General features: G+C 43.6%; 1 protein-coding gene across 1 annotated transcript in view; it reads left to right on the top strand.

Annotated features, from left to right (window-relative positions):
* Positions 1 to 24,368, top strand: part of LOC309560757 (ficolin-1-like) — a gene marked incomplete at its 3' end in the record, with an annotated part of 32,852 nt that extends 8,484 nt beyond the window's left edge. Inside the window, exons 6-9 of the mRNA XM_082264407.1 lie at positions 13,957 to 14,105; positions 14,200 to 14,329; positions 16,319 to 16,453; positions 24,106 to 24,368. Of these exons, the coding sequence (XP_082120533.1) occupies positions 13,957 to 14,105; positions 14,200 to 14,329; positions 16,319 to 16,453; positions 24,106 to 24,368 (677 nt within the window). The remainder of the gene's footprint in view (positions 1 to 13,956; positions 14,106 to 14,199; positions 14,330 to 16,318; positions 16,454 to 24,105) is intronic.
* Positions 24,369 to 25,495: the final 1,127 nt, after the last annotated feature.

Raw genomic sequence — 25,495 nt, forward strand, 5'->3', positions numbered from 1 at the left:
CTCTGTTTTTGGAAACATATAATGTGTTTGGATCTAAGTAATTTTCTATCAAACAATCCTGATTTTACCATGTATGTGAAAAATGTGAAAATTTCTCCAGACAGCTAGTAGTAAAATATGTATTTTTTATAATTCTGGGCATAATACATAAAGAAAGAAGGTATAGAAGAGTAGTATATTCCCTTCAAAGTGGCATTTTTGATAGATTAAAATATAAAAAAATAAATAAAACGCTACTTGTAAAGAAAAGGTTTAATAAATATCCCCCAATGATGTTGATCTTTGTTGTCTTTAACGCCTATGCTGGCTGACAGATCTTTTGTATTCAACAAATTTTTGGGTGTGTCGAATGCTTAGTGCCCCTTTTCACACTGTAGTTCCGTCTGTGAGCCCATATGTCAGCACAGGGCACAGTAATGATGTAGAGGCCAGTGATGTAAGGGGTCAACAGGTGGAACCACAGTGTGCAAAGGGTAACGAGGCATGCAACACATCTAGAAGTGGGTTGGATTAAAAGCATTTTTCATTCAATGTAGCATTGCTTCTCTATACAGGGAGTATTTTTTTTATTTTTATAGAAGGTCAGAATCACTTTAGGCGTGGGCTTTTATGTATTACCTTTGCTTTGCAATATGGCAATTTGACTTGGTGAATGACACCTAAAATTAAGATATAGCATTTTTTGAAGAACTTCTTGCACACATTTGAAAATATTTTTTCTTCATAATATCTACAGGTGAAAGAGGAGATCCCGCTGATGGTAAGAAAAAAATCAATCTTTGTATGTTCAGCCTTGGTTAAGGAGATCACACAACTAAAGCCCCGTATACACGTACCGATTGTCACCTGACCGTTCGGCCGTCTTTTGTCCGGTGCTGTTTTGTTGGTTGAAAAGTGCTCAAGACTGCACACGAATTTTGTCGGCCAACAACAACCAACTGCATAAGTGATGTCATGTTCTGGTCTACTTTTCGTGTGTTTTTTCTTCACTGAGCATGCCCAGTCTTGATCATCACATTTTTGTCGGCCGAAATCTGTACTGACTGACGAACAATCGGCCGTTCTTTGTTGGCCAACAAAAATTTTATAGCCTGCACATCAGATTTTGTTCGGCCGAAAAGTCGCAGTCGGTTGTCGGAAGCATCATACTAACAAGCCGATAATCGGCCGATCTGACGTTGGCCGACTATTTACAGCCAACAATCGGTGCGTGTGTACGGGCCTTAACATGGCATGTATAGCAGAAATTTGTATTGTTGTTATTCTGTAGTTATAAATTGGCAACATATTAAACAGCACTGTGCAGTGGTGTTAATTTACTAAAGGAGTGGAGACCAAAGTGTTTGGTTACTCAGCTATATACATAAAGCAAAGTGGGCTCAATTTATTCATCCATACACATGTAATCAAAAATCCTGTTTTTTTTCTCCCTGGGACATGATTGGGTAAACTGTCTCCATCAAAATTTTTTTTTTGTTTTGCCCCCTTAATGACCAGGCCATACTTTGCGATTCGGCGCTGCGTTATTTTAACAAACAATTGCGACGCTGTACCTGAATAAAATTAATGTCCTTTTTTCCCACAAATAGAGCTTTCTTTTGGTGGTATTTGATCACCTGTGCGACTTTTATTTTTTGCGCTATAAACAAAAAAAGAGCAACAATTTTGAAAAAAATATAATTTTTTCACATTTTGCAGTATAACATTTCCAAAAGAAAAATTTTTAAAAAGTGTAAATTTTTTAACATTTTAGGCCAATTTTTCGTAAAAAAAATTGCAATAAGCGTATTTTGATTGGTTTGCCCAAAAGTTATTGCGTCTACTAACTACGGGAAAGATTTGTCATTTTTTTTTTTTACTAGTAGTGGCGGCTATCTGCGATTTTTTGCAGGACTGCGACATTGCGGCAGACAGATTGGACCCCTGACTGACATTTTTGACACTTTTAGTGGTACCAGCGACATTACTACAGTAATCAGTGCTAAAAATATGCACTGTTACTGTAATAATGATACTGACAGGAAAGGGGTTAACATTGTGGGAGATCAAGGGTTTAAATGTGAGCCTAGGGGAGTGAGTCTAACTGTGGGGGGGGGGGGCGTGGCTTGTGAAATGACCAGAGAGATCTGTGTTCTCTATGATCATTCCAGGGAAAGAACGGTCAGCTGTGTTTACAACAGTTGACCGTACTTCTCTCTCAGCGGGGAATGATCGCGGGTGTCAGGTGGCAATCGGAGCCACCTACCGCTGCATCGGCTTCCCTGCTGACGAGCGGGAGCGCCGCTGGCCTAGCCTCCTGCACGCGTATAGCTACGTCGGTTTGCCCTGGAGCGGCTGCCTGCCACAGTATAACTGTGGCGGGCGTTTGTAAAGCAGTTAAAGGAGAAGTACATCCAAAGCTTTTTTTGCTGTACTTCTTCTGTGGTTTACAGAAATGCAATTTGTTCTGCACTCCTGTGACCCATTATCAGCAAACAGCGGCCTGCTGTCAGCTGACGTCACCGAGGCGATACAGGCAAGGGAAAGATCTCGACCATATGGTTGAGATCCACCCACATGCCTGGACCAGCACCGGGCTTAGCCTCTCAGCGAGCCGCTGAGAGTCTGAGCTGGCCGCTTCCGCCCCCTCCACAGCCCAACGCTCCAGTGAGCCCGGGGGAGGGGGGGGCAAAGCAGAGAACCGGTGACTGACAGTCACCAGCTTTCTACTCTGGGAGCTCTGAAAACCGAGCGATCTGAGGTGTTTGATCTCTCGGTTCTCAGTATTAGAGCTTACAGGGGACAGATGCAGCATTCGGACTGATTCTGAATTCACCTAGGTAAGTATGTTTCCCAAAAAATAAAAAACTTCTCTTTTAACCACTTGCCGACCGGGCCAAAGCCGCATGAAGGCTACAGCGCAGTCGGCTTATTCTGGGAGGGCGTACAATGATGTCCTCCCAGAATTGCGCTTCCCAGGGGCGCACGCACACGGTAGTGTCCATGCTCGCCGGGTTCACTGGGCCCGGCGTATCAGGAATCGTGGTAAAGGGCCAATGACAGCCATGGGCATCCGCAGAACTTTTTTCAGGGGGGGCATCATTTTAAGGTCACCTGTGCTCTGCCCCTTTTTGGCAGTATCATGAAGGGGAGGGGCTTAGTCATGATCACATAAAGCGCAGGCAATGTACTCTGCCTCTGGTCTGGTGCATAACCCACCAATATCCCATTCCCATTCACTAGGATTAATATCCTTCCCTTCAAATCAACATGTTGTGAGTTAGTGACAGTACCCCACACTGGCACTGCCCCTGACTGTGTCTTATCTTGCCATTGCCATTAGTTCTACATCTTCTGACAATCAATTAGACTTACTCTTCATCGCTGCTGCTCACGTGTGTCCCGACTCCTGCTGCCTCTCTCCTCCAGGCTCCTCTCCTCTGCGGGCCACAGCTCCGCCCCCTCCTGACTGACGTCAGCAGGGAATCCTTGGCCCAGCATGGGGCACACAGTAGGGCAAACAGTAGGGCATATCATGGAGCACAAAGTAGGGCATATCACAGGACACACAGTAGGTCATGGGACACATCACAGGGCACACAGCAGGGCACACCATATGGGACATCATGGAGCACACATCAGGGCATAAGGGCACACAGCAGGGTGATGGGGACACACAGCAGGGCGATGGAGACACACAGCAGGGCGATGGAGACACACAGCAGGGCGATGGAGACACACAGCAGGGCAATGGGGCCCACAGCAGGGCAATGGGGGCTCACAGCAGGGAATGGGGGCACACAGAGCATGGGGGCAGACATCAGGGCATGGGGGTACACATCAGGGTAATGGGGGCTTACAGCAGGGTAATGGTGGCTTACAGCAGGGAATGGGGGCACACAGAGCATGGGGCAGACAGCAGGGAATGGAGGCACACGTCACAGTATGAGGGCACGCAGGGTGATGGGGGCACACAGCAGGGCAATGGGGCACACATTATGGCATGGGGGCACACATTACAGCATGGGGGCACACATCATGGCATGGGGGCACCCATCACCACATGGGGGCACACATTACGGCATGGGGGCTTACATCACGGCATGGGGGCACACATTATGGCATGGGGGCACACATTACGGCATGGGGGCACACATTACGGCATGGGGGCACACATCACGGCATGGGGGCACACATTACGGCATGGGGGCTTACATCACGGCATGGGGGCACCCATCACCACATGGGGGCACACATTTCGGCATGGGGCTTACATCACCGCATGGGGGCACACATTATGGCATGGGGGCACACATTATGGCATGGGGGCACACATTACGGCATGGGGGCACACATTACGGCATGGGGGCTTACATCACGGCATGGGGGCACACATCACGGCATGGGGGCACACATCACCACATGGGGGCACACATTACGGCAGGCGGACTTGCATCGCCGCATGGGGGCACACATTACGGCATGGAGGCTTGGAGGCTTACATCACTTCATGGGGGCACACATCATGGCATGGCATGGGGGCACACATCATGGCATGGGGGCACACATTAACCCATGGGGGCACACATTACCCCATGGGGGCACACATCACCGCATGGGGGCACACATTACGGCATGGGGGCCCACATCACGGCATGGGGGGCACACATCACCGCATGGGGGCACATATTACGGCATGGGGGCACACATTATGGCATGGGGGCACACATTATGGCATGGGGGCACTCATTACAGCATGGGGGCACACATCATGGCATGGGGCACACATTACGGCATAGGGGCACACATCACTGCATGGGGGCACACATAAAGGCATGGGGGCTTACATCACTGCATGGGGGCACACATTTCGGCATGGGGGCACACATCACAGCATGGCGGTACACATCATGGCATGGGGGCTTACAACACCGCATGGGGGTACACATCACAGCATTGGGGCACACATCACCCCATGAGAGAAAAAGGAATTGGCAGCACTCCAGATGAGGTCAAAATCCAGATTTATTGACTGGACATCCAAACATGACAATAGTGACAAGGTATTGAAATCCCACGGAGGCGAGCCGGGGCATGCAGCGGTGTGTGTCATCAGGCATCTATACCACCTTGAGCAGTGAGTTATTTTTTCTCTGATTACACATCGCCCCATGGGGGCAGACATTACGGCATGGGGGCTTACATCACTGCATGGGGGCACACATTACGGCATGGGGCACACATCACCGCATGAGGGCACACACCACCGCATGGGGGCACATATTACAGCATGGGGGCACGCATCACGGCATGGGGGCACACATCACGGCATGGGGGCTTACATCACTGCATGGGGGCACACATTACAGCATTGGGGCACACATCACAACATGTGGGCACACATCACCGCATGGGGGGCTTTCATCAGGGCAATGGGGAGACACAGCATGGCATGGGGGCACACATCAGAGCAATGGGGCAATATCAGAGCATGGGAGCACACAGCTGGGCACATAGCAGGTCGCTGGGCTGATAGAGGGACACAGGGCACACAGCAGGGAATGGGGGCACACATTAGAGCATGGGGCAGACAGCAGGGCATGGGGGCACACATCACAGTATGGGGGCACACAGGGTGATGGAGGTACACAGCAGGGCACATAGCAGGTTGCTGGGCAGATAGAGGGACACAGGGCACACAGCAGCATACAGGCAGGCTGCACTTTCCTCCATGCAGAGTAGCGTGGGAGGCAGCTTTTATTAAACCTCTCATGCAGCGCTCCTCCCCACCGCACCCTCCTCTCCCCGGCGCATGTCCAGTTAAGTTCTCTCCTCTTCTCACACGCTGATTGGTACAGCGTGCGAGGAGAGGAGGGAGACCGCAGCACTGCTCACCAGTGCCTCAATCATGCCCATCTGTGCCTCATCCGTGCCTCAATCGTGCCTCCTTTATGCCAATCTGTGCCTCATCTGTGCCTCAATCATGCCCATCTGTGCCTCATCCGTACCGCAATCATGCCAATCAGTGCCTCATCTGTTCATCATTCATGCCCATCTGTGCCACATCCATGCTTCATCCGTGCTCACTCACACATGTCACATGAGTGCTCATCCATGCCTCATCAGTGCTCATCCGTGCCTCATCCGTGCCACATCAGTGCTCATCCATGCCTCATCCATGCCACATCAGTGCTCATTCGTGCCACATCAGTACCACTACAGTGCCTCACAAATGTGTAATGGGTAGATGTGTATTTTTTTTTTCAAAGAGCACCTGACGGTGCTACCTGAATGTTGGGCCTCTGTATGTGACTAGGCTGTGTAAAAGTCTCACACATGTGGTATCACCATACTCATGAAGAGTAGCAGGATGTATTTTGGGGTGTAATTTTTGCTATGTACATGCTGTGTTAGAAAAATCTTCTAAATGGACAACCTTGTGTAAAAAAAATATTTGTTGTAATTTTCTTTCCACATTTTCCAAAAACTTGTGGAAAAAAATGACATGTTCAAAAGACTCATAATTCCTCCTAGATTATGTGTTGAAGTGTTTGCTTTCCAAAATAGGGCCATTTAGTGGGCGTTTCTATTGTCCTGGTGCTCCAGGGCCTTCAGAAGTATGATAGGTTGTCATGAAATTATATGTGTAATTTATGCTCCTAGAATGCCAGGAGGTGCTACTTAGATGTTGGGCCTCTGTATGTGGTTAGGCTGTGAAAAAGCCTCACACATGTGGTATCGCCATACTCAGGAGGAGTAGCAGAATGTATTTTGGGGTGTAGTTGCAAGTATGCCTATACAGTGTGTGAGAAATAACTCGGTAAAACTCACCATGCCTCTTACTAAATACCTAATGTCTACTTTCCAAAAAGGGTCATTTGTGTGGGGGGGGGGGGGTATTTTTACTTTCCTGGCTTGTTAGTGTCTCAAGAAATTAGATAGGTCGGCAGTATATCAGGTGTGATCAATTTTTAATGATTGGCAACATAGCTTGTAGACTCTATAACCTTTACAAAGACCAAATAGTATATACTTATTTGGGTTATTTTTAACAAAGATATGTAGCAGTATAAATTTTGGCCAAAATTTATGAAGAAAAAATACTAAATTTGCTAAATTTTATAACCAAAATGAAGAAAAATGCAATTTTTCATTTATAGAACAAAAAAACAAAACAAAACAAAACACAGTGATGATTAAATACCACCAAAAGAAAGCTCTATTTGTGTGAAAAAAGGGACAACAATTTTAAATGGGTACAGTGTTGCATGACTGAGTAATTGTCATTCAAATTGTGAGAGCACTGAAAGCTGAAAATTGGCCTGATTAGGAAGGTGGTATAAGTGCCCAGTGGGTAATTGGTTAAAGGCTAATTCCACTTTCATGCAAAAAAAATAGCAAATAAAAAAATATAAATATGGCTTTTACAATTGCTACACAAGCCATGTTGTAATTTAATGTTAATAAAAACAATCTTTCCTTTTAAATCAGTACCTGAATTTTCTGTAAAATTCATTGCAATATTGAAACATGGGGTGTTTTGAACACAGCTGTTGTAGAGAACACCTCCAAAAATGTAATTTCCTGCTTGTGCGATTGGCTCACTGATTTTTTCCAAAAGTCTGCATTAAGCTACAAGTCAGATTTTAGGCATCCAATGAAATAGAAATGTATTTTGGTGAGATACTCCCTGAAAGTAAAGTACTTCTAAAAGGACACAGACACTGCAGCTATCTTTCCTCATTAGAAAACAGTGTGTCAGCTGATTAAAGCGGAGTTCCATCCAAAAATCGAATTTCCACTTTAAGGCCTCCTCTCCGGCTCTTGTTTGTGAAACTGAGCTTTTGGGCAAGAGTTAGGAAGCAGGTACCCGATTTTAACAGGTACCCGCTCCCACTTCTGTTCTGTTAGCCCATGGTGATCAGAAGTGGAAGTTATCCTTCCCTATGTCTTCTGGGACACATGACAGGTCCTAGAAGACTTCGGGACGTGGGGAGAACATGGCTGGGGTAAGGGCATCGCTGGACCCTGGGACAGGTGAGTGGGTGTTTATTAAAACTACACTTTTTGTAGCTGCTGACTTTTAACCACTTAAGCCCCGGAAGATTTTACCCCCTTTCTGACCAGGGCCTACTTTGCGATACGGCACTGCGTGACTTTAACGGACAATTTCACGGTCGTGCGACGCTGTACCTAAACAAATTTGACTTTCTTTTTTCCCACAAACAGAGCTTTCTTTTGGTGGTATTTGATCACCTGTGTGATTTTTTTTTTATCATGTGCTATAAACAAAAAAAGAGCATCAATTTTGCAAAAATAACAATATTTTTCAAATTTTTTATATGAAATTCCCCAAAAAAAATGTAAAAATCTAAATTTTTTAACATTTTAGGCCAATTTGTTTTATGCTACATATGTTTGGTAAAAAAAAAAAAAAATCGCAATAAGCGTATTTTGATTGGTTTGCGCAAAAGTTATTGCGTTTACTAACTAAGGGAAAGATTTTTGTAATTTTTGTTGTTTTTTTTTTTTAATCAATCTGCGATTTTTTTTGGCGGGACTGCGACATTGCGGCGGACAGATCGGACCCCTGACTGACATTTTTGACACTTTTGGGGGTACCAGTGACATTACTACAGTAATCAGTGCTATACATATGCACTGTTACTGTAAAAATGACACTAGCAGTGAAGGGGTTAACTTTTTTTGAGAGGGAGGGGTTAAGTGTGTCCCTAGGGGCGTGCTTCTAACTGTGATTGGATGTGGCTTGAGGTGTAAGAACAGAGATCAATGGTCCTACATAGCAGAACCGTATGATCTCCATTCTTACACAGGGGAGAATGACAGGCGGCTTTGTTTACATTAGCCGCCTGCCTTTCTCCCGCTGTAACGGACAATCGCGAGTGCCCGGCGGGCACACGTGCGGGGCGGTCTGTGAGCGAGCGGCAGCGCGCCTCCGGCGGCGCGCGCTCGCTACCTAGAGCCTTTACAGGCTAGCGACGTAGACCTAAGTCACTTTGCCTGTGAAGGGCTGACTGCCGACGTAAATAGTCGTTAGGCAGTCAGCAAGTGGTTAATAAACAAAAAAAGACTGGAACTCCACTCTAATAATAAGCTACCCATTCAGAATAAGTAGGCGATCGGCCTCGTGAAACAAACAGCTATTTCTTGACAGCAATAAAAAGGTTGGAATCCACTACAAAGTTTATTAAAATCCCTACAATGCACAATAATCACCTAGAAGGATTTCTTTTTTCCCCCAAAGTGGAATTTAAGACATGATTTGGAGTGAGGTTTAGGGTAAAGCGGTATTAAAGTCAAAATTTGTTTCCCTAAATCAGATAAAAATAATAAAACCCACATGCATTGATGTTTGTTTTTTTTAATTTCCCCCTTGTTATTTTTATGCAATTGTCCCTTGGCCTCGCTGCTACATTCTGTCCCCCTTTATGTTGTGTCTCCCTTGTGCCACTGGGTCCTATGAAGTCGTGTATGTGTCTCCTCAATGTGCATTCTCCCACTCTACTACAACTGTACGTGCAACCATTCAGAGCACAAGAGGAGCACAGAGTCGATGTGTTAAAGCCATATTAGGAACATGTTAAAGTGGAAATCCAGCCACCCCCATGGAAAACTTTAATATTTGGACAGTTACCTATCCTGGAATCCAGCGATGTGGGCACCCCAGCCGATGTTTCCATCGGCTCTTGGGTGCTGCAGCCGCCATAGCCTGTAAGGGAAACTGGCAGTGAAGCAGTAATTCCATACTGCTTATGCACGAAGCACACTGCGCTTTCTGAATGGCCCAACGGCGGGGAAGAAGGCCGAACTTCTGACGTACCTCACCGCGGCAAGGTCCTATAGAAGTTGGGACGGGTACCTGTCAAAAACTGGTGCCTGCTCTCCCCCGAAAGGTGCCAAATGTGGCACCAGAGGAGGGGGAGGAGACAGATAAGCGGAACTTCCACTTTTGGGTGGAACTCCGCTTTAAGGTGTATGTTTCAGTGTTAGGTTAAGGGTTGTTTTTGCCATGATAGAAAATGATAGGTATTCTAAAGTTTTTACAGTTTTCACTAGAACAAATAGGTGAAGACAAATCATTCAATAGCTACCTCCAATGGTTGTTCTGGTAAAAACTGTCCAAGAGGGGAATTCACCTCTCTCTTTTTGGAGAGATTTCCTTTCACTTCTTTCTGCACCTCAAGATAAATTAAGATAAATCTCCCCAACGGGAGACAGGAAAAAATAAACTGACAGGGGTTGTACACCTTACTCTATCTAAAAACAAAAACATTTTGGCTATTCATACAATGTTTGTGGGAGAGATTAATTGTTAATATGGATCAACTGGTGTGTTAAGAGTAGGGTTCTGGTTGTGATAAGAATAGGTGAAAGAGAGGTGATTGTGCAGATTGTTTTCCCAATTCTTTTGGGGATCATAGTCACTAAACCAAAAAACTCTATATCTGAGTTCTGGCAAAATCAAACATAATTCATCATAATCAAATCAAGCATGATTCAAAAAATTTCACAAATATCAATTTCTTTGTATAACTGTAGCAGGATTTCCAGCCTTTGTGCTGGATGTGGGTCTGCCAGGGTTACCGCTAGTAACAACAGCACATTTAAGCATGTTCTCCAAGTGTGAGCACTGAGACAAGAAACAGTCCAGCATCTTTGGTTTTTGTATTTATTTTAGGAACATGGATGGGAGAAGGGAATGAGTGGGATACTCCTTTGGCTCGACTATACACAATGTAATGGGACAACTGAGAAAATGTCTCTTGACGCTGACTTGATGCCGGCTGAATGCCAGTCAACGCCTTGCTGTCTGTGAACTTGAACTGACTTCTGACACTTCCTTGTGACCGAAAAGTCCTTTGTACTGCTCCCTTTAGCCTTCCCGGCTGAGGTAGCTATTTGTAAGCACTGCTGCAACTCTTAACTCTTCAGGGCCCACATACACTGGCACCCTCTTTCTTTTCAGGGTCTAAACACGGACATCCCCTTTCTATAACTTCTGCACAGGTTAGCTGGCTCCTGGATCCCTCTGACCTTCCGGAAGTGGTCCCCTATCCTAGGCAGACCCTGGGGTACTCACGACACTGCTTTCCTGGAAACTCCAACCCCCACAGCTCTGCTTGGTCCTCAGCACACTGGATCCCTCTCTGCAGCTCAGCTCAACCCTCTGACCTCTAGGCCAGCCGCCTAGGACATCTGTTCCACGCTGACAGGAGGAGAGACAACCGTCACCTCCCTCCTGGGACTCTGCTTCCTGCCAAAGGCACCCTGTCATGTGTTCCCCTCAGAGTTATATCCCATTCCCAGGATGCATTGCGGCAGAATCTGCCCTCTGGGATGGATACAAGCCCTGGTGTGCTATTGGTCAGGTTTCCTCCACTGTCCAATGAGAGCCCTCATTGGATACAGTGGGGAGACTCCCCAACTCAACAGTCACACCTGAGAACACATAACAGTCTGACTGAATAATTGGACCCTGCTGATAAGCAGACAAGGTCTCCCCTATAGGTTACCTAGCACCTACCTAGGAGGGTGCTACATAACATCTTTGTAAAAATGTATTTTTTAACCAGTTGCTGAACGCTTACGTTATATTTACGGCGGCATGCTGGCTTGTACAGGCAAAGAGACGTCGACGTCAACGACGGCGCGCTCCTGCGCCCGATCATCAGCAGGGAAGCCGCTGCGGGTGTCAGGTGGCTCCGATTGCCACCTGACACCCGTGATCGCTCCCCGCTGAGAGAGAAGGACGGTCGGCTGTTGTAAACACAGCCGACCGTCCTTCTCCCTGCAATGATCACAGAGCTCCTGTGATCCTGCTATATAGGATCGCATGTCTCTGTGATCATTTCACAAGTCTAACCCCCATACAGTTAGAATCACTCCCCTAGGGTCACATTTAACCCCTTGATCACCTATACTGTTAACCCCTTCCCAGCCAATGGCATTATTACAGTAACAGTGCATATTTTTAGCACTGATTACTGTACTAGTGTCACTGGTACCCCCAAAAGTGTCAAAAATGTCAGTCAGGGGTCCGATCTGTCCTGCAAAAAATCGCAGATCGCCATTACTAGTGAAAAAAAAAAACCCCATTAAAAATTACATACATCTTTCCCGTAGTTAGTAGACGCGATAACTTTTGCGCAAACTAATCAAAATACGCTTATTGTGATTTTTTTTTTACCAAAAATATGTAGCAGAAACAAATTGGCCTAAAATGTTAAAAATTTGATTTTTACATTTTTTTTTTTTGAGAATGTCATACAGCAGAATGTGAAAAATACTTTTTTTTTTTCAAAATTGTCGCTCTTTTTTTATTTATAGCGCAAAAAATAAAAATCGCACAGGTGATCAAATGCCACCAAAAGAAAGCTCTATTTGTGGGGGATAAAAGGACGTCAATTTTATTTGGGTACAGCGTCGCACAACCGCGCAATTGTCCGTTAAAATAACACAGTGCCGAATCGCAAAATAGGGCCTGTCATTAAGGGGGAAAATCTTCCGGTCTTAAAGCGGAGTTCCGGGCACAGAAGTCATTTTTTAACAAACATACCCCCGGGACAGTCAGGGCTAGCACATTCCACAATGGCTAGCCTCTGATCTGTCCCGGTTCGCACTTACCTTTTAGAAGAAATACTTACTTATAAAATTTCTTCCACAGCGTTTCCATCTCTCTTGTGGGCAGCTGAAGCCGGCGCGGTCCTCTTCTGTGTCTTCTTCCGCATCTTCTTGTCCCAGAATGCGCCTGCACCGGCCCCTCTCGTCACTTCCGGTGCGGCGTCGCCCGGAAGTGACGAGCGGGGCCGGTGCCGTCGCATTGATTCCTGGGAGCGATGACGTTCAGCTCCCAGGAATCATCGCAGCGCAGGAAGTGACAGCGGAGCCGCGGCGCTGAGGGAGGAAGTACCCTGAGGTGAGTATTTGCGATCGTCAATTACAAGGTGAGTTTTTTAAAAAAAAAAAACTTAACTATCCAATTCCTTTTCAGGTTATGCTGAACTAGCGGACGGGCACAAAAAAAAAATATCGATTTTGTGCCCGGAACTCCGCTTTAAAGTGGTTAAAAATACTGCTTTAAAAGGGGGCAAAGAAAATGTATAAAAATATGCCAGTTTGAGAGAAGGAAAATTTGAATGGTGACAATGGAAAAATCTATTAGGAAGATAAACTTTATGTAGAAACTTTTTAGATACTACTGGTAATAGCACTTATTTTTAAAAAAATGCTTATTATGCTGAAATGAACAAATAAATGATGAAAGAGGATTTAAATTCAGTTTTCTCCTTACATATTATAAATGACCCCTGATTAAAAAAAAAATGTGCACATTAAAGCAGCTTACCAGTTCTTAGATATGGTGGCTGAAGTAATTTTCTTTTTTAGGCTTTCTTTCTTCTATTTTCATCTAGTGATCTGGCCTGTTCTGCAATTGTTTTTTCAAAAGAACAAGTTCTTTTCCAGAGCAGGGAAGGAAGGGGACAGGGTTGGGACATACCATTTATCACTGGCAGGGGTGCTTACAATGATCAGCTTTTATTTATCTATTGATATAAAACCTTTATCCTAAAAGGAAACAAAATGTTTGCTGTAACTGCTTACAAAGTGTGAGTTGGCTTCAATTTGTTTAGTGTATTTATATCTGCTAGTACATCTTACATGTCCCTAACCCTGGACTGACAATGCTGCTATCTTCAAAAGCTTTCCTGTGCTCCTTTGTCCAGAGTGGGAGCATACAGGAGTTGTGTTATTAGCCAGAGGGGTGTAATACAGGAGGTGTGTTACTAGCCAGATCACCAGATGAAAACAGAGGGGTAAAGCCTAAAGAAAAAAGATGAATGCAGCCACCACATCTAATGGTTAGTAAACTGCAATATATTACATTTTTGGTTTTGGGTTTAATACCACTTTAGGATAGGACTGATAAAATGTAATAATATAGGATGTTCTTGTAAGATGGTAATTCTGTCTGCTCTGCAGGTCCGAGGAACTGTAAGGATCTGATGGACTTAGGACTGACCCTTACGGGGTGGTATTACATATATCCAGACGGAAGTCCTCTGAGAGTTATGTGTGATATGGAGACAGATGGTGGGGGATGGATTGTAAGTTATAGGACAGTATTATGTAACTGGAATAAGATGTGCATTTGTGTACTGATACAATGTAGCAGATGAGCAATGCAATTTTTTCTTTTAGGTATTCCAGAGGCGCTGGGATGGCTCAGTGGACTTTTACCGTGACTTTGAAAGCTATAAGAAAGGGTTTGGAAATCAGTGGAGTGAATTCTGGTTGGGAAATGAAAATATTCATGCCTTAACTGCTAACGGTAAATTACAGCAAATAGGTAGCTAAAAAGAATGATAATGATTTAGAGAATGAGAGAGAAGGAATTAGAGAGAATGACAATAAGTGAGAGAATGAGAGAGAACAATCATGAGAGAGGGAATGATTGAGAACGATAATGAGAGAGAAAATGATAGAGAACAATGAGGGAGGGAATGAGAGAGAACAATGAGGGAGGGAATGAGAGAGAACGATAATGAGAGAGTGAATGAGAGAGAACGATAATGAGTAAGAGAATGAGAGAGAACAATAATGAGGGAGGGAATGAGAGAGAACGATAATGAGATAGTGAATGAGAGAGAACGATAATGAGTAAGAGAATGAGAGAGAACAATAATGAGGGAGGGAATGAGAGAGAATGATAATGAGAGAGTGAATGAGAGAGAATGATAATGAGTAAGAGAATGAGAGAGAACAATAATGAGGGAGGGAATGAGAGAGAACGATAATGAGAGAGTGAATGAGAGAGAACGATAATGAGTAAGAGAATGAGAGAGAACAATAATGAGGGAGGGAATGAGAGAGAACGATAATGAGAGAGTGAATGAGAGAGAACGATAATGAGTAAGAGAATGAGAGAGAACAATAATGAGGGAGGGAATGAGAGAGAACAATATTGAGAGAGGGAATGAGAGACAACAATAATGAGAGAGTGAATGAGAGGGAACGATAATGAATGCGAGAGAGGAAATGAGAGACAACGACAATGAGAGACAACGATAATGAGAGACAACGAATCAAAATGATAATGAGTGAGAAAATGAGAGAAAACAAGAGAGAACATTAATGAGAGAGAGAGAATGAGAGAGAGAACCATCATACCACCATAAAGCTCTACAGAGCAAGAAGGATCAGCCCAAGTCATGCGGCCTGCAACAATTCATCAGCGCCTTGTCTATCCCAAACTCTCAACAATTCGGCCTGACAAAATCTCAATTAAAACATAATGAATGACTCCAAAGAAAAATATGTTTGAGAATGGAGAAATTATATAACAAACTCAAAATTTCTAACAAGAAACAAACTGTTTACCAGTCACTGCAGAGAGACTAAAAACTGACCCCATACCTGGAGGGGCTACAAAACTCCAAAGACCCTGAGCCTGTACAGACTGAGCGCCCAAAGTCTGGAAATCTAATTAGGACGGCACAGACTGACCTACAAGACCAGGGAAAGTAGACTGTGCAAGCAATGTGACCAGAGGGTCCTGGAGGATGAGGACCACTTCTTAGTGCAGTGCCCCAAGTACTCATCAGTCAGGGACACTCATTTCCAGAGACTCTCTGCTATCATCCCAGACTTCAATTCTATTGAAGGAAAGAACAAACTTTAAATTCTACTGGGAGAAGAGGAGCCAATGGCAAATAGCTGCACAATATCTGACAGCATGTCACAGACTGTGAGGGAAGTGAAAAACTGTGGACTCCAAAATCCTTTACATGGACTCACCCCCCATCCCCTTTATATTACCCATTACCCCCCCCCCCCCTCTTCCTAATCAAACTCAACGGCTTTGGAAATGCTAAAATGTGTTTAGTCCTCTCGATAAACCTTAATTGAATTGAATTTAATTAGAGAGAGGGAATGAAAGAGAATAGTAATGAGAAAGAATGATAATGAGAGAAAGAATGATAGAGAATGATAATCAGAGAGGAAATGAGAGAGAATTATGAGAGAGAGAATGATAATGAGAGAAAGAATGAGAGAGAACGATAATGAGAGAGCAAAGGAGAGAGAACGAGAACGATAATGATAATGAGAGAGAATAAAATGAGAGAAAGAATGAGAGAGAATGATAATGAGAGAGAAAATAAGAGAGAATGATCATAAGAGAGAAAGAATGAGAGAATAGCGAGAGGAAGAGAATGAGAGAGAACAATAATGAGAGAGAGAGAGAGAGAATGATAATGAGAGAGAAAGAAAAAGAAAGAAAAAAATATATATATACTTTTAAAGATGTTGGTTCTTACAGGTAATTTCCAGCTCCGTATAGATCTTGGAGATTTTGATAACAATCACACATATGCCACCTATAAAGGATTCTCGCTCGGAGGGGAGTCAGAACAGTACACCCTCCATCTAAATGAGTACACCGGGGGTACTTCAGGTAACTATTTTTTAGGAGACAAAAACAACATAATTCTATTTTTATAATATACTCCCTATGTGCAGTATTTAAAAAAAAAATTACAGTAAGATTTGGGCCGTTAGTAAAATCCCTTCTACCTTTTCTTATATACAGTGCATTCGGAAAGTATTCATAGCGCTTCACTTTTTCCACATTTTGTTGCGTTGCAGCCTTATTCCAAAATGGATTGAATTCATTATTTTCCTCTAAATTATACAAACAGTACCCCATAATGACAACGTGAAAGAAGTTTGTTTGAAATCTTTGCAAATTTTTTAAAAATAAGAAACAAAAAAAATCCCATGTACATAAGTATTTACAGCCTTTGCTCAATACTTTGTTGAAGCACCTTTGGCACCAATTACAGCCTCAAGTCTTTTTGAGTATGATGCTACCTATTTTAGGCAGTTCCTCCCATTTTTCTTTGCAGGACCTCTGAAGCTCCATCAGGTTGGATGGGGAGCATTAATGTATAGCCTTTTTTAGATCTTTTCAGAGACGTCTAAGTCTGGGCTCTGGCTGGGCCATTTAAGGACATTCACAGAACTGTCCCGTAGCCAATCCTTTGTTATCTTGGCTGTATGCTTAGGGTCATTGTCCTGTTGGAAGATGGGACCTCGCCCCAGTCTGAGGTTTGGAGCACTTTGGAGCATGTTTTCATCAAGGACTTCTCTGTACTGTAGTATTCGTATGATCTTGGAGAATGTTAGTCTTAGCAAAATCGAGCCAAGGCGCCCATTGTTTGTAATATTTTTCTGGTGAATCCCTCGCCTGATGAATTAATTCTTCCATCTCAGCTACTTTGGTTATGCGAGAAAACCATTCTTTAATGGATGGAGGGGTTGTGTTCTTCCAGTGGCAGGGGATGCACATTTTGGCTGCATTAATAAGATGAAGCATGAGTGACTTTTTATAGACAGATTGAGGAAGTGATGTGTGATGAAGAAGGTATTGTGCAGGGGAATAATCAATTGTATATGTTGTGATTTTCGAAATTGTGTCGTGTACTGCTTAAACAAGATTTTTCTAAACCAGTAAGGGGGGTGGAAATCAGGCAACACAATAAAGTTGGACTGCTGCAAACCACAGCCAAAAGGTCCTGCATGCAATTGTATGCAAAGTGACATGTTGCGAAAGCCCTGAGCGTACGGGACAAAGGTACAGACAAAAGTAAGGGAGAAAAAAAAAAAGTCAAGGCAAAACTTACCCATTCATGAGAAGAGTCAGCGACCAGGGATTGACTGCCAGTGTGAAAAGAGCGGCAACTGTCCTTGGCTGTGTGTGTTGCTCGCGGCTTCTCTTCAGTTGTTCCCCGGCGTGGTGGCGGCGTCTCCCGGCAGCTCAGTCCTCCTGGCTCCTGCCTCCTCCCCAGCCAATGGCATGGGGTTTGCCTTTTCGGCCAATCAGGAAGCGCGTAACGCCGCCGCTTCCTGATTGGCCAGGAGGAGGATCCGTGTTACAATAGCGAATTTTCATTTGCTATTGTCACACAATGGGTGGGCTTGGGATGCACTGCTCTGCGCCCCGGGTCCACCCTTTGCATCGCCCTTTTAGAGCCTCTGGCTCTAATCAGGTGATGGAAAAAAAAAAAGCCCCATTGAACGCCATGCGTCCGGTGCCCTGCATGTAGATTAGGGGGACGGACGCATGGATAGGGGGGGCGCCCTCAACACACCGGCCGCAACTGGGCCAAGCGATGAGCGGTGCCTGGTTTCCCCCAGACATAATGCTTGCCATTCAGGCCAATCTTTGTTTATCAGGCCAGAGAATTTTGTTTCTCATGGTCTGAGAGTCCTTCAGGTGCCTTTTGGCAACCTCCAGATGGAATGTCATGTGCCTTTTACTGAGGAGTGGCTTCTGTTTGGCCACTCTACCATACAGGCCTGATTAGTGGAGTTTTGCAGAGATGGTTGTTCTTCTGGAAGGTTCTCTCCACAGAGAAACGCAGGAGCTCTGTCAGAGTGACCACTGGGTTTTTGGTCACCTGCCTGACTAAGGCCCGGTCCCCCCCCCTCCCCCCATCGCTCAGTTTGGCCAGGCAGCCCACTCTAGGAAGAGTCCTGGTGGTCCCAAACTTCTTCCATTTATGGATGATAAAGGCCACTGTGTTTATTGGGACCTGCAATGCTGCAGACTTTTTTCTGTACCCTTCCCCAGATCTGTGCCTAGATACAATCCTATCTCTGAGGTCTACAGACAATTCCTTGGACTTCATGACTTGGTTTGTGCTCTGACATGCACTGTTAACTGTGGGACCTTATATAGACAGGTGCGTGCCTTTCCAAATCATGTCCAATCAACGGAATCTACCAGAGGTGGACTCCAATCACCTTGTAGAAATATCTCAAGGATGATTAGTGGCAACAGAATGCACCTGAGCTCAATTTTGAGTGTCTGTGAATACTTATGTACATGTGATTTTTTTTCAATTTTTATTTTTAAAAAATTTGCAAAGATTTTAAACAAACTTCTTTCATGCTGTCATTATAGGGTATTGTTTGTAGAATTTTGAGGAAAATAATGAAATTGAACCATTTTGGCATAAGACTGTAACATAACAAAATGTGAAAAAAGTGAAGTGCTGTGAATACTTTCCGGATACACTGTATATCAATCTGTGCTGTCTCTGACTTGATAGAAATGTTCATATTTGGCATTAAGTCCCATAATGCATTATTTCAATACCTATTTCTGATAAACCCAACTATTCCCCCACTGACGGTGAAACCGCATTCCTTTATGTTGAATGGAGCTGCAAGTAAAACATATTCTTGAGCACAAATGTATTCTTGACCTTGCAGGCCATACATGTCTTAATGCTTTGTTTTGCTGAGAAATCAACTTGGTAAACACCTCATTAGCATTTCTAGCCACATCCATCTTGAGAAAGGGTAGATGATTCAGAAAGCATTTTCTTCCTGGAATCCATCTACCCTTAGCTCAGGCATGTGGATGGGAGGGAGTGCTTAGCTGAGAAAGCTCCTCCTTCCCTCCTCCAGATGAAAGAAAAAAAATGCCCATGAAGACTCAGAATATATTACATAATTTTGGCCTAGGCCAGAAACCAGGAAGCAGCCTAAAAAAAAAAAAAGTTAAGGTTAATGCAATATTACCCACTTCCCGCAAAGCGACGTAGCTCTATGTCAGCTCGGAGAAGTGGTTGTACTAGGGTAATTCCTGCAGCTAGAGGCATCATCCCAGTACCATTTTTTAGAGCCGGCGGTCCGCTATCAGGTGGTAATGGCTAATGCGGGTCGGGAGCCACTCGGCCGTTACCCCAGCGAGCAGGAGGGGATGCCCCCCTCCAGCCGCCCTCCGCGGCTCTGCCCGGGGTCTGCTGGCTGGATGGAGTCCCGTTCAAAGCCAGATTCAGCTTTGTTCAGGCCTCCGATGTAGTAACCCGGAAGCGACGTGATGACGTCACGTCCAGGTTACTCGGTGGATAAAGGTGCCAAATTTTAAAAACTGCCAGTATTCAAAAATGCAGATTTCGGCATTTTGAATACATTGAAGTGCACTGGAGGGGTCTGTGGTCTTTTAGATCCCCGATCCCTCCATAAAGAATACCTGTCACTGCCTATCACTGTCACAAGGGATGTTTACATTGCTTGTGACAGTAATAAAAGTGATCAGATTTTTTTTTTTTTTTTAAACTGTGCTAAAATTAAAAAATTTAATAAAATAAATAGGAGAAAACATTTTTAAAGTGCCCTCATCGCCGTGCGCTTGCGCACGAAAGAAAACGCATACGAAAGTCGTGCCCGCAAATGAAAGCGCTGTTCAAACCACACGTGAGGTATCGCCGTGATCGCCAGAGAGAGAGCAACAATTAAAAAAAAAAAAAGAGCTACTCTTAAAACTCTAAACTAGTATCCGTTAAGATATTTTAAAGCTTCGCCTATGAAGATTTTTATTGACCGTATTTTGTCGCCATTCCGCTGGTGTACGCAATTTTAAACCATAACATGTTAGGTATCTATTTATCATCTTTCACAATATAATAAATGGGCTAACTTTACTGTTTAGTTTTTTTGTAATGCAGTGAAATTTATTTTTTTTTAAAAAAATGGTGTTTGAAAGACTGCTTCGCAAATACCGCATGACATAAAATATTGCAACGACTGCCATTTTATTCTCCAGAGTCTTTGCTAAAAAACAAAAAAAAAAAAAAAATGTGTATGTATATATATATATATATATATATATATATATACACAGTGCATTGCGAAAGTATTCGGCCCCCTTGAACTTTTCAACCTTTTGCCACATTTCAGGCTTCAAACATAAAGATATAAAACTGTAATTTTTTGTGAAGAATCAACAACAAGTGGGACACAATCATGAAGTGGAACAAAATGTATTGGATAAACTTTGTTAACAAATAAAAAACTGAAAAATTGGGCGTGCAAAATTATTCAGCCCCTTTACTTTCAGTGCAGCAAACTCTCTCCAGAAGTTCAGTGAGAATCTCTAAGCCCCCGTTCACATAGGGGCGATCCGACTTCGGGTGGCGACCTCCGAGATCGCGGTGCGAGCAGCGCGCCGCGACCTCGGAGCGGCCACCACGGACTTCATAACATTGAAGTCTATGGCGGTCGCCTCCTGGTCGCCCCAAAGAAGCTCCGGACCTTTTTTCTAAGTCGGAGCGACTTCTGTCGCTCCTATTAGAACGGGGTCCGCAGCTTCCCTATGGAAGGCGACCTGCGGCGACCTGTGAGGCGACCAGGTCGCCTCACAGGTCGCCTCTATGTGAACGGGGGCTGAATGATCCAATGTTGACCTAAATGACTAATGATGATAAATAGAATCCACCTGTGTGTAATCAAGTCTCCGTATAAATGCACCTGCACTGTGATAGTCTCAGAGGTCCGTTTAAAGCGCAGAGAGCATCATGAAGAACAAGGAACACACCAGGCAGGTCCGAGATACTGTTGTGGAGAAGTTTAAAGCCGGATATGGATACAAAAAGATTCCCCAAGCTTTAAACATCCCAAGGAGCACTGTGCAAGCGATAATATTGAAATGGAAGGAGTATCAGACCACTGCAAATCTATGAAGACCTGGCCTCTAAACTTTCAGCTCATACAAGGAGAAGACTGATCAGAGATGCAGCCAAGAGGCCCATGATCACTCTGGATGAACTGCAGAGATCTACAGCTGAGGTCGGAGACTCTGTCCATAGCACAACAATCAGTCGTATACTGCACAAATCTAATGTTTGGAGGTTCTAAGTCATTTTCTAGCTAAAAATACAGATTTTACCTTTTAAACAACGTGAGTCAGAAGTGGGCTCAGTCCTGAAGTGGTTAAACACAAAAGCAAACATTTGTTATATTGCAGTTTACCAATTTGTTGAATGCTATAGCTGGATTAGTTTCCTCGTAGGCTTAGGGTAAAATATAATATGCCTTCCAAAGATTCTGCAAAATTGCTTCTCAGAGCATTCTTTCCATCGCTGAGTCAACTAATTTAGTTCAAAATCCCTTACAATTTTGTCCAGACCTGCTACATGAATGGAATTCCAAATATATTAAACATGTTTCTTTCGTGCCATGTACAATACAATATAGGATTTTTCCTGAACGAAAACCCCTTTTCCAGTTATAACGTAATTTGTTCAAGAAACATTTTTCATTCTGCTCCTTCAAATTTTCTCATCATTACAGATGAAAATGATCATCCGTTTGTGCCTACTAACCATTAGATAATTTAACAAATGATCTCAAACTTCTACTGGTGTACGGTCAGCTTTAGACTGAAATCCTCTTCAAATGAAAATAATCCACAAACAGACCAGAAATGCTGGACACTTGGTAGACTGATAAAAATACAGTTCATATCCCCGCATCACTGTGCTGCAGGCAAACCACTGAAGACATGGAAGTGAAAACATTATTAATTGGCCGACTTATTTGATAGTGACGCTTTTAATTCATCTTTGTTAAATCTATGGACACCCCCATATTATTAGTGCTCAGCATACAGGCTTTGTTAATCCTCTTCAAAGGGAATATGTGCTGAGAGGGCTATGTAGGTTGCCTTTATTCTGAAAATGCTATTCTTCTGGCTGTCCTACTAATTCCTTTGGTTACAGCATTGTCTATGGACACCCCCCATTACTAGTGTTCAGCATACAGGTTTTGTTGATCCTCCTCAAAGGAAATCTGTACTAAGAGGGCTATGTAGGTTGCCTTTATTCTGGAAAAGCTATTTTTCTGGCTGTCATATTCCTTTGGTTACAGCATTGAACCATTAAAAGTAGTCAAATCTGCATTTCTGGCTTCTGGTTTCGCTTGCTGCACGCCAGGTGATTGACTCACAAATCAGATACAGGCAAACAACTAGCATTTTAAGAAGAATGTCAGCATTTGCAATCTCTATTTTTATGTCAGCACGGGTTTCCTTAACGTGTATAAATGGGCAACATTTCTGTCAGTTTCTTAATTTGTTTATAATTGTATGCTTATTGGGTTTTCAAAGATAATACAATCTGTCAGGTTTTTATTGCTATCTGTGAGTAAGAAATATTGCATTCAAATGTCACAGTTGTCATTGAAAAAGGAAGTGAAGTAAAATCTTGCAATGGGGCCACCTGTTTTAGGGACTTTAAAACAATAGAAAAGAAAAAAAAGAGGGAAACCCTTGATCTTGCTAAACAAATCACTTTATTGAATTAAAAGCCAAATCGGATTGCACTCACATTTGTCAGTACTAAGGATGCGCATTGTACACAGTCTCATAGCGTGGGGGGGGGGGGGGGGTGAAGCTGACATCACTGCCAGTGGCGCAGGGAAAACATCAGCTTCAGTTGGAATCCTCACATGCAGAACAGGCTAAGGAAAGAGGAGATCCATTTCCTGCAGTCAGGGGTCTGCATAAACACGGAGCCCACAGCATACAGACGTGTCCAACGTGTTTCAGGGGCGGGACCCTCTTTCTCAAGATTGAAAGCGCATCCCACATCACTAACTTAAATAGCAAACCCAGACTTAAGAAAGGGGGACCCACCCCCTGTAACATGTTGCCTGTTTAACTTTTGTCCGCAGTCAGAAGAATTGTTGTTGGACAAGTTTGTATAAGTCTTGTATGCTGTGGGCTTAGTCAGACATGGAACACAGCCCTAAGTGCAGCAATGTGTCTTCTCTTTCCTTTCTGTTAGCATTCAAGTTCATCCTCCCCTGCCATGAGTCTGTGTATAATGCTCATCTTTTCTACTGACAAATATGAGATTACTTGTGCAAGATCATGAGCTTCCCTGTTTTTTTTTTTTATTTTTTTATTGTTTTCATGTTTAGTGCATTCCTCTGTGCATGATGAGCCCAGGGATAACTGCAGAAGATCTTTTGATGTGGATTACACACATGGGCTGTTTAATAGTCTCAGATTTAAAGGCACGAAGCAAGGGAAAAGTGTTAAAGAATGTTTTTTTTTTCTGGGTCTGGTTTCCTCTCACTATAAAGAGATTTCCTCTCATCTTGATCTCTGGGTCTGGAAGTAAGGAGGATTCTCCCCAAATGGCAAAAAAAAGATAACATAGGTTTTAGCTCTTTCCTACTCTATCCAAAACACTTTATGAGACAGTTGTAATGTAAACCGGTAATAAACTTACCATTTCTTTGTTATTTCCTTAGGTGACTCGCTTTCTTACCACAATAACCAAAAGTTTTCTACCAAGGATAAGGACAGTCGTGGCAGCCGCAAGGCCAATTGTGCTGTTATTTATACTGCTCCCTGGTGGCACAAAGCCTGTTTTGACTCCTCTCTGAATGGGCTTTACCTTAAAGGGGAGCACAAGGAAAAAGGGGGGATTGCCTGGTCCACGTTCAGAGGCACCCAGTACTCACTCAAGTTCTCGGAGATGAAGTTTCGCCCAGTGGAGGAAGAAGAGTGGTAGTCTTTGTTTTTCTGTATAGTAACCTTTTTCCTTCCCATGGCCTGGAGGGCCAATTAGATTTTAAAGCTGAAAAAACTGGCCACTTACACGTAAAGTGTGCTTTGCAAGGCAATCTGTCCTGGTTTTTGCAAATTGTTTCAAATTAATTCATGGTTTATTCGTAATAAAATGATAAAATGATTCTCAACCAATTGCTGCTCTTTATTAAATCTTTTATTTTAGTTTCCAGACCACTCCACTGCTTTCATTTTCTACAAGATTTAAAAAAATATATTTCATGAATTTACATACCACACATAGATTCTGTACCATTCCACCAAAAAGTAAAAGTTATAGGTGGAGCTTGGTGCAATGAGTAAATCAGTGTGAGATCCCCATGCCATCATTCACAACTCTATTCTGGTCCACCCGACAGCTTAGAGAGTTCAAGCTGACATTTGTGTGTTTTTTTTCTATCCTCCATTATATTCCCCATAACAATAAATAAATAGTAGAAAAAGGCACAGAGTTTCTTTGTTGGAAACTGAACCCAGGACTTCAGCCCTACCAAAAAGAAGTAGTACAAAGGCACCATATTGTTTATTTTAAATATTGGGAGGTTTGTTAAGAATCATAGGCAGGTTGTGCTGGGTGTGCCTGGGCACACCTTAACTTCTCATGCAGAGCAGATTCCCCCTGATGACTGGGTTCCCTGTGCCCTCGGCAGTGCTACCCGCTTTCCTTCTTTCCTCTTCCACCAGCTGCCGGGAATCAATTTAGGATGGAGAGCGGGGAAGGGGCTGGTAAATATGCCATTTACATGTTTAAACTATGGGGTGCACATTCTAATGCAATAGGCTGCGCACACCTTTGCTAAGAAGGTTTTTCCCAATCTCATTCTCATTTTTTTAGCCATCGAAGCTTCTACTGCCTAGGTAAATCCTTATTCCACCAGATGGAGCGGATTAAATTATGCACATGTATTTTTGCCTATTTATCCCTCACAGGCTCTCACTGGCTGGCTTAAGCTTAAAGCAGAACTCTTCTATCCTTTACAGACAGAGAAGCTGCCATCTTAGCCCCTGTTTGATCTGCAGCTGCTATGGTTCTGCACATGTGATCAGTTATGACACCAGACATTTGATGGC

Source organism: Pelophylax lessonae, assembly GCF_965119305.1.
Source record: "Pelophylax lessonae genome assembly, chromosome: 7".
NCBI lineage: Eukaryota > Metazoa > Chordata > Amphibia > Anura > Ranidae > Pelophylax > Pelophylax lessonae.